This window comes from Perognathus longimembris, unplaced genomic scaffold (assembly GCF_023159225.1).
Source record: "Perognathus longimembris pacificus isolate PPM17 unplaced genomic scaffold, ASM2315922v1 HiC_scaffold_55, whole genome shotgun sequence".
Classification (NCBI taxonomy): Eukaryota; Metazoa; Chordata; class Mammalia; order Rodentia; family Heteromyidae; genus Perognathus; species Perognathus longimembris.
The window spans coordinates 180,201-193,782 of NW_025960933.1; the positions used below are offsets into that span (position 1 = coordinate 180,201).

General features: G+C 60.4%; 1 protein-coding gene across 1 annotated transcript; it reads left to right on the forward strand.

The window, feature by feature from the left end:
• Window positions 1-275: 275 nt before the first annotated feature.
• On the forward strand, window positions 276-9,415 carry Anos1 (anosmin 1). Its single transcript, XM_048337544.1, has 11 exons — window positions 276-440; window positions 1,158-1,208; window positions 1,670-1,732; window positions 3,192-3,420; window positions 5,470-5,657; window positions 5,752-5,902; window positions 7,317-7,546; window positions 8,133-8,277; window positions 8,449-8,544; window positions 8,652-8,749; window positions 9,215-9,415. Exons 1-11 carry the CDS (start codon window positions 276-278, stop codon window positions 9,347-9,349), a joined length of 1,551 nt encoding a protein of 516 aa, XP_048193501.1. The 3' UTR covers window positions 9,350-9,415.
• The last annotated feature ends 4,167 nt before the right edge of the window (window positions 9,416-13,582 follow it).

Below are 13,582 nucleotides of genomic sequence, written 5' to 3' on the forward strand. Positions count from 1 at the left end.
TCCCTGCGTGCTCATTGGCCGGCTGGCCTGTCACTCAAACTCTCAGTACACAATGGTGACGCGGCGTCTCCCCCTAGTCCCGCCCCCCAGCTTCCCCACGCTCCCCGCGCGCTCATTGGCCGCCCGGCCTGCCCGTCCGGGTTCCGTGGCCAACGGCGGCGCGGCGTCCCCCGCTCGTCCCGCCCCCGCCGTCGCCCCGCCCCGCGGGGGGCGTGGCCTGCGCGTGCGTGCGTGCGCGGCGGGGCCTGGGGGGCCTGGGGGGGGCGGCGGCGGCCATGCGGGGCCCGGGCGGCGGCCTGGCCCTCGCCGTCCTCGCCGGCGTCCTCGCCGCCGCCGCGGGGCATGCTGGGACGGAGGCGGGGGGCGGGGCGGGCGCCGCGGCGGTGACCCGGGCCCGCTGTGCCGCCCGCTGCCTCGGCCTGCGCCTGCGGGGGGGCCCGGTGAGCCCTGGGGGCGGGGCCGGGGGCGGGGCCTGCGCGGGGGCCCGGTGAGCCCTGGGGGCGGGGCCGGGGGCGGGGCCGGGGCCTGGGGCCTGGGGGTGTGGCCTGGAGCCTGGGCCTGGGGGCGCGGCCTGGGAGCCTGGTGAGCCAGGGGCGGGGCCGGGGGCGGGGCCGGGGGCGGGGCCTAGGAGCCTGGTGAGCCGAGGGAGGGGCCTAGGGCCAGGGGGTGTGGCCTGGGGGCGGGGCCTGGGGACCTGGGGGCGGGGCCGGTGAGCTGGGGGTGGGGCCTGGGGGCCGGGGCTGCCAGGGCCTAGGAGCCCAGTGAGCCAGGGGCGGGGCCTGGGTTCCTGGGGGCGGGGCTGTGGGCAGGGCCTAGGAGCCATTGAGCCAGGGGCCGGGCCGGCGGCAGGGCCTGGGAGTCCGGTGGGCCCTGGGGGTGGGGCCTGGGGCGGGGCCTGGGTTCCTGAGGGCGGGGCCTGGGGGCCATGGGCGGGGCTTGCCGTCCTGGGGGCGGGGCCTGCGGTCCTGGGGGCGGGGCCTGGGAGCCCAATGAGCCCTGGGGGCGGGGCTGCCCGTGAGCCGGGGGCGGGGCCTCGGGGAAGGGAGGGGGCGGGACTTCCTGGGCAGGTGGGAGCGAGGGGGGCGGGGCTTCCGGGGTCCCGGGGGAGGGGGCGGGGCTTCCCCCCGGTGGTCACGTGGTGTCCCCCCCCCCCGCAGGGCGAGGTCGGCTCCCTGGCCCAGTGCGGGGAGCACGCGGAGTGCGCCAAGGTGGGTGTGTGTGGGGGGGGGGGAAGGTGGTTTCGAGGCCCCCCGCCCATCCCCATCCACGACCTCAGGGCCGGGGGCACCCAGGAAAATAGTTTCGAGGCTCCCCACCCGCCTCCCCCGTGAGGAGACCCGGGGGAGTGGTTTCAAGGCCCCCCACCCACCCCGTATGTCAGCGCAGGGCCCTCGAGACTCCCAGAAAAGCGGTTTCAAGGCCCCCCAAACACCCCCAATGATCGCAGGGCCCTCGAATCTCCCAGAAAATCGGTTTCAAGGCCCCCCCCGCCCACCCCCAATGACCTCAGGGCCCTCGAATCTCCCAGAAAATCGGTTTCAAGGCCCCCCCCGCCCACCCCCAATGACCTCAGGGCCCTCGAATCTCCCAGAAAATCGGTTTCAAGGCCCCCCAATGACTCTCCTGCCCCCCCTCTCACCCCCCCCTCCTCAATGTCTGTGCCCCTCAGTGCCTGCAGCCCTGCCGAGAAGCCCGGGAGCTGGAGGCGCACGAGTGCGAGGCCTACTGCGAGGTGAGCGGGGGCGGCGAGGAGGGGGAGGGGGAGGCTGGGTGTCGGTATTATTACTGCCGTCGGCGTTGATTATCATTATTGCCGTCGGTGTTGTTTATTATTATTATTGCCGTCTGTATTGTTTATTATTATTGCCGTCGCTATTGTTTATTATTATTGCCGTCTGTATTGTTTATTATTATTGCCGTCGCTATTGTTTATTATTATTGCCGTCGCTATTGTTCATTACTGTTATTGCCGTCGGTATTGTTTATCCTCGTCGCCATCACTGTTATTGCCATCGCTATTGTTTACCATCTTCATTTCCGGTTCCGTTGCTGTTGTGGCCGTCGGTGTTGTTGATTACTGTTACTGCCGTCGGCCTTGATTGCTATTATTATGGCCGTCGGTATTGATTATTATTACGGCCGTCGGTATTTTTATTACTATTACTGCCGTCGGTATTGTTCACCATCATCGTCTCCATTATTGTTATTGCCGTCGGTATTGTTTATCACCAACATTCCCGGTTTCGTGACTATTATGGCCGTCGGCGTTGATCGTTGTTATTATTACGGCCGTCGGTGTTGTTTATTATCGTCGTTTCCGGTTTCCTTGCTGTTATGGCCGTCGGTGTTGTTGATCGTCATTATTTCCGTTACTGTTACTGCCGTCGCTATTGTTTGTTATTGTTGCCATTTCCGGTTTCGTCACTAATTGTGGCCGTCAGTATTGATTGTTACTATTATGGCCGTCGGTGTTGATTATTATGGCTGTCGATATTGTTGATTACTATTATTGCCGTCGGTGTTGTTGATCGCCATCATTTCCGTTACTGTTACTGCCGTCGGTATTGTTGGTTATTATCATTTCCGGTCTCCTTACTATTATGGCCGTCGGTGTTGATTGTTACTATTATGGCCGCCGGTGTTGATTGTTACTATTATGGCCGTCGGTGTTGATTACTATTATCGCCGTCGATGTTGTTGATTACTATTATGGCCGTCGGTGTTGTTGACCGTCATTATTTCTGTTATTATTATTGTCGTCGCTATTGTTTATTATTATTATCATTTCCGGTTTCGTCCCTGTTATGGCCGTCGGTGTTGATTGTTACTATTATGGCCGTCGGTGTTGATTACTATTATCGCCATCGCTATTGTTGATTATTATTATTATTGCCGTCGGTATTGTTGATTATTATTGCCATCGCTATTGTTGATTATTATTACTGCCGTCGCTATTGTTATTATTATTACTGCCGTCGTTATTGTTGATTGTTATTATTGCCGTCGCTATTGTTTGTTATTGTTATTATTATTGCCGTCGCTATTGTTGATGGTTATTATTACTGCCGTCGATATTGTTGATGGTTATTATTACTGCCGTCGACATTGTTGATTATTATTACTGCCGTCGCTATTGTTGATGGTTATTATTACTGCCGTCGACGTTGTTGACGCCTCTCCCCCCCCCCCAGCAGGCGCTGTTCCCCGCGGGCCGCGGCTCCGAGTGCCTCACCAGCTGCGCCTTCCTGGCCTCGGCCCGGCGCGTGAAGCAGGGCGCCTGCCCCGCCCCGGCCCGGGCCCGCGGCTTCCAGGCCGCCTGCGTCGAGGGCTGCGCGGCCGACGCCGACTGCGCGGGGCCCCGGCGCTGCTGCCCCAACGGCTGCGGCCGCACCTGCCGCGACCCCCGGCGGCCCTTCCGAGGTGGGCGGGTCGGGGCGGGGCCGGGAGGGGCGGGGCCCGGGGGGGGTCGGGGGTCACGTGGGACGAGGGGTGGGGGCGGGGTGAGGGTGGAGGGTCACGTGGGCCGGAAGGTTCTATAGGTGACGTCATATAGGTGACGTCGTATAGGTGACGTCATATGGGTGACGTCATATGGGTGACATCATATAGGTGACGTCGTATAGGTGACACTATGTAGGTGACATCATATAGGTGACGTCATATGTGCGACATCATATAGGTGACATCATACAGGTGACATCATATGGGTGACATCATATAGGCGACGTCATATAGCGGAGGGGTCACGTGGGCTGGAAGGTTCTATAGGTGACGTCACATGGATGACGTCATGTGGGTGACGTCGCATAGGTGACGTCATATAGGTGACGTCATATAGGTGACACATAGGCGACACCATATAGGTGATGTCGCGTAGGTGACGTCATACAGGTGACGTCATGCAGGCGACGTCACGTCGCGTCACGTGGGGTCCGGTCTATAGGTGACGTCACACAGGCGACGTCCTGTGGGTGTCATGCAGGTGACGTGACATGGGTGACATCGCGTGTATAGGCGACAGCGCGCTATAGGTCCCGTCACGTGGGCGACGTCATACGGGCGACGTTATATAGGTGACATCACATAGGCGGCAGCGCGCCATAGGCGACTCCATACGGGCGGCACGCCGGCAACGTTATATAGGCGACGCCCCATGGGCGACTGCGCTCTATAGGTGTCACCACGTGGGTGACGTCATAGAGGTCACGCTCTATGCGTGGCGTTATATAGGTGACATCCCATAGGTGACAATGCAGGTCACATCATGTGAGTGACGTCATATAGGTCACTCCGTATAGGTGACGTCATATAGGTGACATCGCGTCGGTGAGTGACCCGTACGGCGACAGTGCGCTGTCGGGGTCACCACGTGGGTGATGTCATGGAGGTGTGGCATATAGGCGACATCACATAGGTGACGGCGCGCTGTAGGTCACATGGTGTGGCGACAGCGCGCCATAGGTCGCTCCACGTGGGCGGCACGCGGGCGACGTTATATAGGTGACATCCCATAGGCGACTGCGCTGTGTAGGCGTCATCACGCGGGTGACGTCATGGCGGTCACTCCGTATAGGTGACGTCATATAGGTCGTCGCATAGGCGACGTCCCATAGGCGACTGTCCCATACGGGTCGTGTCACGTGGGCGGTGTCATGCACGCGACATCGCATAGGCCGCACCGTATAGGCGACGTTCTATAGGCGACACTGCATAGGCGACCGCACGCCGTAGGCGACATTATATAGGTGACTTTCTATAGGTGACGATATAGGCGACACTGTATAGACGACCGAACGCTATAGGTGACGTCATATGTAGGTGACGTCATATAGGTGACATCATATAGGTGACGTATAGGTGACGTCATATAGGCGGCTTTCTATAGGTGACGTTCTATGGGGGCATTCTATAGGCGACGTCGTATAGGCGACGTCGTATAGGCGACGTCGTATAGGCGACTTTCTATAGGTGACATCATATAGGTGACGTGTAGGCGACATCATATAGGCGGCCAGTCTATAGATCACTCCATATAGGCGACATTATATAAGTGACGTTATATAGGTGACATCGTATAGGTGACGTCATATAGGCGACTGTCCCATACGGGCCGTGTCACGTGTGCGGCGTCATGCACGCGACATCGCATAGGCCGATGTTCTATAGGCGACACCGCATAGGCGACCGCACGCTATAGGCGACATCATATAGGTGACGCTCTATAGGTGACATTCTATAGGCGACGTCGTATAGGCAACTTTCTATAGGCGACATCACATAGGTGACGTATACGTGACGCTCTATAGGTGACATCATATAGGTGACGTATAGGCGATGTCATATAGGTGACATTCTATAGGCGACTTTCTATAGGTGACATCACATAGGCGACGTCATATGGGGGACGCTGCGTAGGGGAGGCCGCGTAGGCGCCCCCGCGCGTGACCCCGCCCCCGGCCCCCCCCCCAGGCGTGCCCCTGCGCCCCGGCCGCGCCCTCCGCCTGCTGCCCCGCGGGCCCGGGCGGCTGGGGCTGCGCTGGTCGTCGCGGTTCTCGGTCTCCGCGGAGCCCGTGGTCTACGTGGTGCAGCGGCGGGCGGGGCCGGGGCCCCCGGGACGCCCGCCCACCCCGCGCCCGGCCTGGGCCACCGTCGCCGAGGTGAGCGGGGGGGGGGGGCGGGCGGGGGGAGGGCCGGGGGGGCGCGCGGGACACGCGTGCTTCCCGTGACCTCCGACCTCCCCCCCTCCCGCAGACGACCGAGGAGCGGGCGGAGCTGCGCGACATCCGGCCCGGCCGCTGGTACCAGTTCCGCGTCGCGGCCGTCAACGCCCAAGGCACCCGGGGCTTCACCGCGCCCTCCCCGCCCTTCCGCGCCCCCGAAGGTCGGTGCTCCCCGCCCCGGAGTGCTCCCCGCGCGGTGCTCCCCGCCCACAGTGCTCCCCGCGCGGTGCTCCCCGCCCACGGAGTGCTCCCCGCACGGTGCTCCCCGCCCCGGAGTGCTCCCCGCGCGGTGCTCCCCGCCCCGGAGTGCTCCCCGCACGGTGCTCCCCATCAAGAGTGCTCCCCGCACGGTGCTCCCCATCGGGAGTGTTCCCCGCACGGTGCTCCCCGCCCCAGAGTGCTCCCCATCGGGAATGCTCCCCGCACGGTGCTCCCCGCCCACAGTGCTCCCCACACGGTGCTCCCTGCTCACAGTGCTCCCCGCCCCGGAGTGCTCCCCGCACGGTGCTCCCCCCAGAGTCCTCCCAGTCCAGAGTGCTCCCCACCCAGAGTGCTCCCCATCGAGAGTGCTCCCCAGACTGGTGCTCCCTCAATAGTGCTCCCCGCCCACGGGGTGCTCCCCACACAGTGCTCCCTGTCAAGAGTGTTCCCCGCACGGTGCTCCCCGCCCCAGAGTGCTCCCCGCACGGTGCTCCTCGCCCAGAGTGCTCCCCGCACGGTGCTCCCAGTCCACGGAATGCTCCCCGCACGGTGCTCCCCGCACGGTGCTCCCCGCCCCAAGTGCTCCCCCCAGAGTGCTCCCCATCGAGAGTGCTCCCCAGCCTCAGAGTGCTCCCCACACGGTGCTCCCCGCCCAGAGTGCTCCCCAGATAGTGCTCCCCATCCCAAGTGCTCCCCGTCCAGAGTGCTCCCCGCACGGTGCTCCCAGCCTACGGAGTGCTCCCCATTGAGAGTGCTCCCCACCCACAGTGCTCCCCGCTCGGTGCTCCCTCTGCACGGAGTGCTCCCCAGATAGTGCTCCCCAGCCTGAGTGCTCCCCACCCACGGTGCTCCCCGTCCATACAGTGCTCCCCCCAAAAGGTGCTCCCCACCCAGATAGTGCTCCCTCAATAGTGCTCCCCTTCCACAGTGCTCCCTCTGCAGAGTGCTCCCCAGCCTCAGAGTGCTCCCTGCACGGTGCTCCCGGCCCAGAGTGCTCCCCACACGGTGCTCCCCATCCATACAGTGCTCCCTGCCAACAGTGCTCACCGCATGGTGCTCCCCAAACAGTGCTCCCTCAATAGTGCTCCCCATTGAGAGTGCTCCCCATCGAGAGTGCTCCCCGCACGGTGCTCCCCAGCCTCAGAGTGCTCCCCGCCCACGGAGTGCTCCCCACAGGTGCTCCCCGCCCACGGAGTGCTCCCCGCTCAGTGCTCCCCGTCCAGAGTGCTCTGTGCAGTGCTCCCCATCCATACAGTGCTCCATAAATAGTGCTCCCCATCCCGAGTGCTCCCCATCCACAGTGCTCCCCGCATGGTGCTCCCTCTGCACGGAGTGCTCCCCAGATAGTCCTCCCCGTCCACACAGTGCTCCCCCAAAACCGTGCTCCCTAAATAGTCCTCCCTGTGTGGTGCTCCCCGCCGAGTGCTCCCGCCCACGTGCTTCCGCCCGCAGACCCCGCGCCGCCCCCCGCGCCGTCCTCCCTGCGCCTGACCGCGGGGTCCTCGGGGAGCACCGCGCGCCTGGCCTGGGACCCCCCGGCCCGCGACCCCGACGTCCCCATCCACCACTACCGCGTCGCCTGGGGCCCCGACGGCGGCGAGCGGACCCGGGGCACGGCCGACGGGGTGAGTCGGGGCGCCCGGGAGGGGGGTGGGGGTACTCAGCACCCAGCACCCGGGGGGACTCAGCACCAAGCACCCGGGGGGACTCAGCACCCGGGAGGACTCAGCACCCAGCACAAAGGAGTACTTAGCACCCAGCACCTGGGGGACCAAGCACCCAGCACCCCTGGGAGGACTCAACCCCTGTGGGACTCAGCACCCAGCACCCGGGAGGACTTAGCACCCAGCACCCGGGGGGGACTCAGTACCAAGCACCCAGGAGGACTCAACCCCTGGGGGACTCAGCACCCAGCACCCAGGAGGAGTTAGCACCCAGCACCTAGGAGTACTTAGCACCCAGCACCCAGGAGTACTTAGCACCCAGCACCCGGGGGGACCCAGCACCCGGGAGGACTCAGCACCCAGCACTCGGGGGGACTCAGCACCCGGCACTCAGGAGTACTTAGCACCCAGCACCCAGGGGAACTCAGCACCCAGCGGTACTCAGCACCCAGTACCTTGTGGGGTACTCAGCACCCAGCACCCGGGAGGACTGAGCGCCCAGCACCCCGGACTCGAACCCTGTCCTCCTCCCCCTCCCCCCTGGCAGCGCCGCCCCGAGCTCCTCCTCGACGGCCTCCGCCCCGGCCTCCTCTACGCCGTGGAGCTGCAGGCCGTGGCCCACTGGGGGCCCACGCGGCTCCGGAGCCCCCGGGCCCGGCTGCGCTTCCGGGCCCCGCACCCGGCCCCCCTCGGTGAGTCGGGCGTGGGGGGGTACTCAGCACCCAGCACCCGGGGGTACTCAGCACCCAGCACCCGGGGGGACTCAGCACCCAGCACCCGGGGGGACTCAGCACCCAGCACCCGGGGGGACTCAGCACCAAGCACCCGCCCTGACCGCGCCCGCCCGCCTGCCCGCCTTGCAGAGCCCTCGGGGAAACCGAGGCCGCCCCAGGAGGTGGGGCCGCCCTTCCTGCTGGACGGCCGGCTGCGGGCCACGGTGCGGTGGCCGGAGCCGCAAGGTACGCTGGGAAGGCGGGGGAGGGAGGTGGCGGGGGCGGAGGGGGGGTCGGCCGGGCTTTCCGGAACCTTCCATCCCGTCCCCGCCCCCCCCCACCCCGCCCCGCAGGCCTCAACGCCACCCGGTTCCGGGTCCGGTGGACGCCCCGCGCGTGCGCGCGCAACCGCACCGCCCCGACGGGGGCCTGGGCCGAGGCCGCCACCCGCGTGAGTGGGGCCCCGGCCTCCTGGGTGGGCGGGGGGGTACTCAGCATCCAGCACCCGGGGAGTACTTAGCATCCAGCACCCGGGGGTACTTAGCAAACAGCACCCAGGAGTACTTAGCATCCAGCACCCAGGGAGTACTTAGCAGCCAGCACCCGGGGAGTACTCAGCATCCAGCACCCGGGGAGTACTCAGCATCCAGCACCCGGGGAGTACTCAGCATCCAGCACCCGGGGAGTACTTAGCATCCAGCACCCAGGAGTACTTAGCATCCAGCACCCAGGGAGTACTTAGCAGCCAGCACCCGGGGAGTACTCAGCATCCAGCACCCGGGGAGTACTCAGCATCCAGCACCCGGGGGCACTTAGCAAGCAGCACTGTGGGAGTACGCAGCATCCAGCACCCTGGGAGTACTCAGCGAACAGCACCCAGGGGTGTGACCGTGTCCGTCCCCCCCTCCCCCCGCAGCATCCCCACCTCACCCTCGACGGCCTCGCCTTCTCCTGCTCCTACCAAGTGCGGGTGCTGCCCGGGGGCCCCGGGTTCGAGTTCGACACCCCGGCCTGCGCCGACCTGGACCCCGCGGCCCGCTGCGGCGATTGACCTCCGACCCCCTCCCCCGACCCCACCCCCCCCTCCCCACGTGACTAACGCACAATAAACCTCTAACGCTGGGCCGCGGGTGCTGGGCGCTGAGTCGTTATTGGGGTGCTGGGTGCCGGGCGGCCCCGGCGGGTGGGGGGGGGGTGGGCGGGCGCTGGGGTGATTGACGGCTGACACGGACGTGATTGATTGGCAGCCGACATTCCCGTGATTGACAGCCCGCCCTTCACTTCGGGGCGGGACTTCCTGTAGGAACTCAGGCACGTCCATCACCTGGGGGGGCGGGACTTCCTGTCCTCTGGTAAACCTGCCATCCACCATCTAGGGGCGGGACTTCCTCCTAGACCTCAGCCACGCCCATCACCTGTGGGCGGGACTTCCCTTCCTGTAGGAATTTGATCCTGCCCATCACCTGGGGGGGGCGGGACTTCCGTTCTCAGGCCCATCCATCACCTGGGGGGGCGGGACTTCCTCTCCTCTGGTAACCCTGCCATCCACCATCTAGGGGCGGGACTTCCTCCGAGACCTCAGGCATGCCCATCACCTGGGGGGGCGGGACTTCCCTTCCTGTAGGAATTCGATCCTGCCCATCACCTGGTGGGGGCGGGACTTCCTGTGTTCTGGTAACCCTGCCATCCACCATTGAGGGGTGGGACTTCCTTCCACCCACCCCCCAGCCCTGAGGAACCAATCGCGTGGAACACACACGGCGGGTGGACGCGTCCTCATCCTTTATTACCCCTGCCCGGGTCTGCCACGCCTACAGGGGTCAGGGGGTCAGGGGTCAGGGGTCAGCACGCCCCAGGAGGTATCTAGGTGACGGGGGTGGGGGGGATACGCGGGCAGCGGGGGGGGGGGGGGGGGTGTGCAGGTGGGGGGACGGGGGGCGGGGGATACGCAGGGGCCCGGGTGCGGGGACCCAGAGGACGGGCGGACGGGTGGGACAGATCCGCGGACAGACGGAGGTGTAGAGAGAGAGATGGATGGGCGGACGGACGGACAGACGGACAGATGGGCAGATGGATGGATGGATGGATAGATAGATAGATGAATGGATAGGCAGACAGACAGACAGACGGACAGACAGATGGATGATTGACAGGTAGATAGATAGATAGACTGACAGATAGATGCATAGACAGATAGATAGATAGATAATTAGATAGATCAATAGACAGACAGACGGATGGATAGATAATTAGATAGATAGACAGGTAGAGAGATAGGACAGACAGACAGACAAACAGATAGATAGATAGATAGAGAGATAGATAGAGAGATGCATAGATAGATGACAGACAGACAGACAGATAATGACATAGATAGAGAGACGGACAGACAGACGGATAGACAGACTGACAGACACATAGATTGATAGATAGGTTGATAGATAGATAGATTGATAGGTAGATTGATAGACAGACAGACAGACAGACAGATGGATGGATGGATGATTGACAGATAGATAGACAGACACCCAGAAACACAGATAAGACAGATAGGTAGACAGACAGACAGACGGATAATTAGATAGATACACAGATAGGTAGATTGATAGAGGGACAGACAGACAGACAGACAGGCAGGCAGACAGACAGATAGACAGATAGATAGATAGATAGATAGATAGATAGTTATAAGAATAGACAGACAGACGGATGGATGGATGATTGACAGATAGACAGACAGACAGGCAGGCAGATAGATAGGCAGAGAGATACATAGATAGATGACAGACCGATGGATAGACAGACTGACAGACACATAGATTGATAGATAGGTAGGTGGCTAGATAATTAGATAGATACACAGATAGGTAGATTGATAGACAGACAGACAGACAGACAGACGGATGATTGACAGATAGATAGACAGATACCCAGAAACACAGATAAGTAAATAGACAGACAGATGGACAGACAGATGGATAGAGACACGCAGATAATTAGATAGATAGCTAGACAGGTAGATGCATCGACAGACAGACAGACGGATAACTGCATAGATAGATTGATAGACAGAGAGACAGACACACAGACAGACAGACAGACACCCAGAAACACAGATAAGACGGATAGGTAGACAGACAGACAGACGGATTATTAGGTAGATACACAGATAGGTAGATTGATAGAGGGACAGACAGACAGACAGACAGATAGATAGTTATAAGAATAGACAGACAGACGGATGGATGGATGATTGACAGATAGACAGACAGACAGACAGATAGATAGATACATAGATAGATAGATAGATAGATAGATAGATACACAGATAGGTAGATTGATAGATAGACAGACCGACAGACAGACAGACGGATGATTGACAGATAGATAGACAGATACCCAGAAACACAGATAAGACGGACAGATGCATAGACAGACAGACAGACAGACAGACAGATGGATAGATAGATAGACAGACAGACATAGACGATAGATGATAGATAGATCGACAGTTATCAGGATAGACAGACAGACGGACGGACAAGCGCACGGGGAAACCGGTCGACAGACAGATGAACGGGTGATTGGACGGATGGACAGACAGGAAGTCAGGTGGAGGAGGACACGCCCAGGCCGCTGGCGTAGCCGTATAAGCGGATAGATTTCCAGGTGGACGCTGGTGTAGACGTATAAGCGGATAGATTTCCATGTATAGACGTATAAGCGGATAGATTTCCAGGTAGACGCCGGTGTAGACGTATAAGCGGATAGAGTTCCAGGTAGACGCCGGTGTAGCTGTATAAGCGGATAGAGTTCCAGGTAGACGCTGGTGTAGACGTATAAGCGGATAGATTTCCAGGTAGACGCTGGTGTAGACTTCCAGGTGGACGCTGGTGTAGCCGTATAAGCGGATAGAGTTCCAGGTAGATGATAGTGTAGACGTATAAGCGGATAGATTTCCAGGTGGACGCTGGTGTAGACGTATAAGCGGATAGAGTTCCAGGTAGACGCTGGTGTAGCTATATAAGCGGATAGAGTTCCAGGTAGATGGTGTAGACGTATAAGCGGATAGATTTCCAGGTAGACGCTGGTGTAGCCGTATAAGCGGATAGATTTCCAGGTAGATGGTGTAGACGTATAAGCGGATAGAGTTCCAGGTAGATGATGGTGTAGCCGTATAAGCGGAGAGAGTTCCAGGTAGACGCTGGTGTAGACTTCCAGGTAGATGCTGGTGTAGACGTATAAGCGGACAGAGTTCCAGGTAGACGCTGGTGTAGCCGTATAAGCGGATAGAGTTCCAGGTAGACGCTGGTGTAGCCGTATAAGCGGATAGAGTTCCAGGTAGACGCTGGTGTAGCTATATAAGCGGATAGAGTTCCAGGTAGACGCTGGTGTAGACGTATAAGCGGATAGAGTTCCAGGTAGACGCTGGTGTAGACTTCCAGGCAGATGCTGGTGTAGACGTATAAGCGGATAGAGTTCCAGGTAGATGATAGTGTAGACGTATAAGCGGATAGATTTCCAGGTGGACGCTGGTGTAGACGTATAAGCGGATAGATTTCCAGGTGGACGCTGGTGTAGACGTATAAGCGGATAGATTTCCAGGTAGACGCTGGTGTAGACGTATAAGCGGATAGAGTTCCAGGTAGACGCTGGTGTAGACTTCCAGGCAGATGCTGGTGTAGACGTATAAGCGGATAGAGTTCCAGGTAGATGATAGTGTAGACGTATAAGCGGATAGATTTCCAGGTAGACGCCGGTGTAGACGTATAAGCGGATAGAGTTCCAGGTAGACGCTGGTGTAGACGTATAAGCGGATAGATTTCCAGGTAGACGCTGGTGTAGACTTCCAGGTAGACGCTGGTGTAGCCGTATAAGCGGATAGATTTCCAGGTAGATGGTGTAGACGTATAAGCGGATAGAGTTCCAGGTAGATGATGGTGTAGCCGTATAAGCGGAGAGAGTTCCAGGTAGACGCTGGTGTAGACTTCCAGGTAGATGCTGGTGTAGACGTATAAGCGGACAGAGTTCCAGGTAGACGCTGGTGTAGCCGTATAAGCGGATAGAGTTCCAGGTAGACGCTGGTGTAGCCGTATAAGCGGATAGAGTTCCAGGTAGACGCTGGTGTAGCTATATAAGCGGATAGAGTTCCAGGTAGACGCTGGTGTAGACGTATAAGCGGATAGAGTTCCAGGTAGACGCTGGTGTAGACTTCCAGGCAGATGCTGGTGTAGACGTATAAGCGGATAGAGTTCCAGGTAGATGATAGTGTAGACGTATAAGC

Coding starts and splice junctions, on each gene's coding strand:
- Anos1 (XM_048337544.1), top strand. CDS start 276: ATGCGGGGCCCGGGCGGCGGCCTGGCCCTCGCCGTCCTCGCCGGCGTC. Junction 5,658..5,751: donor CCTGGGCCACCGTCGCCGAG/GTGAGCGGGGGG, acceptor CCCCTCCCGCAG/ACGACCGAGGAGCGGGCGGA. Junction 8,750..9,214: donor GGGCCGAGGCCGCCACCCGC/GTGAGTGGGGCC, acceptor CTCCCCCCGCAG/CATCCCCACCTCACCCTCGA.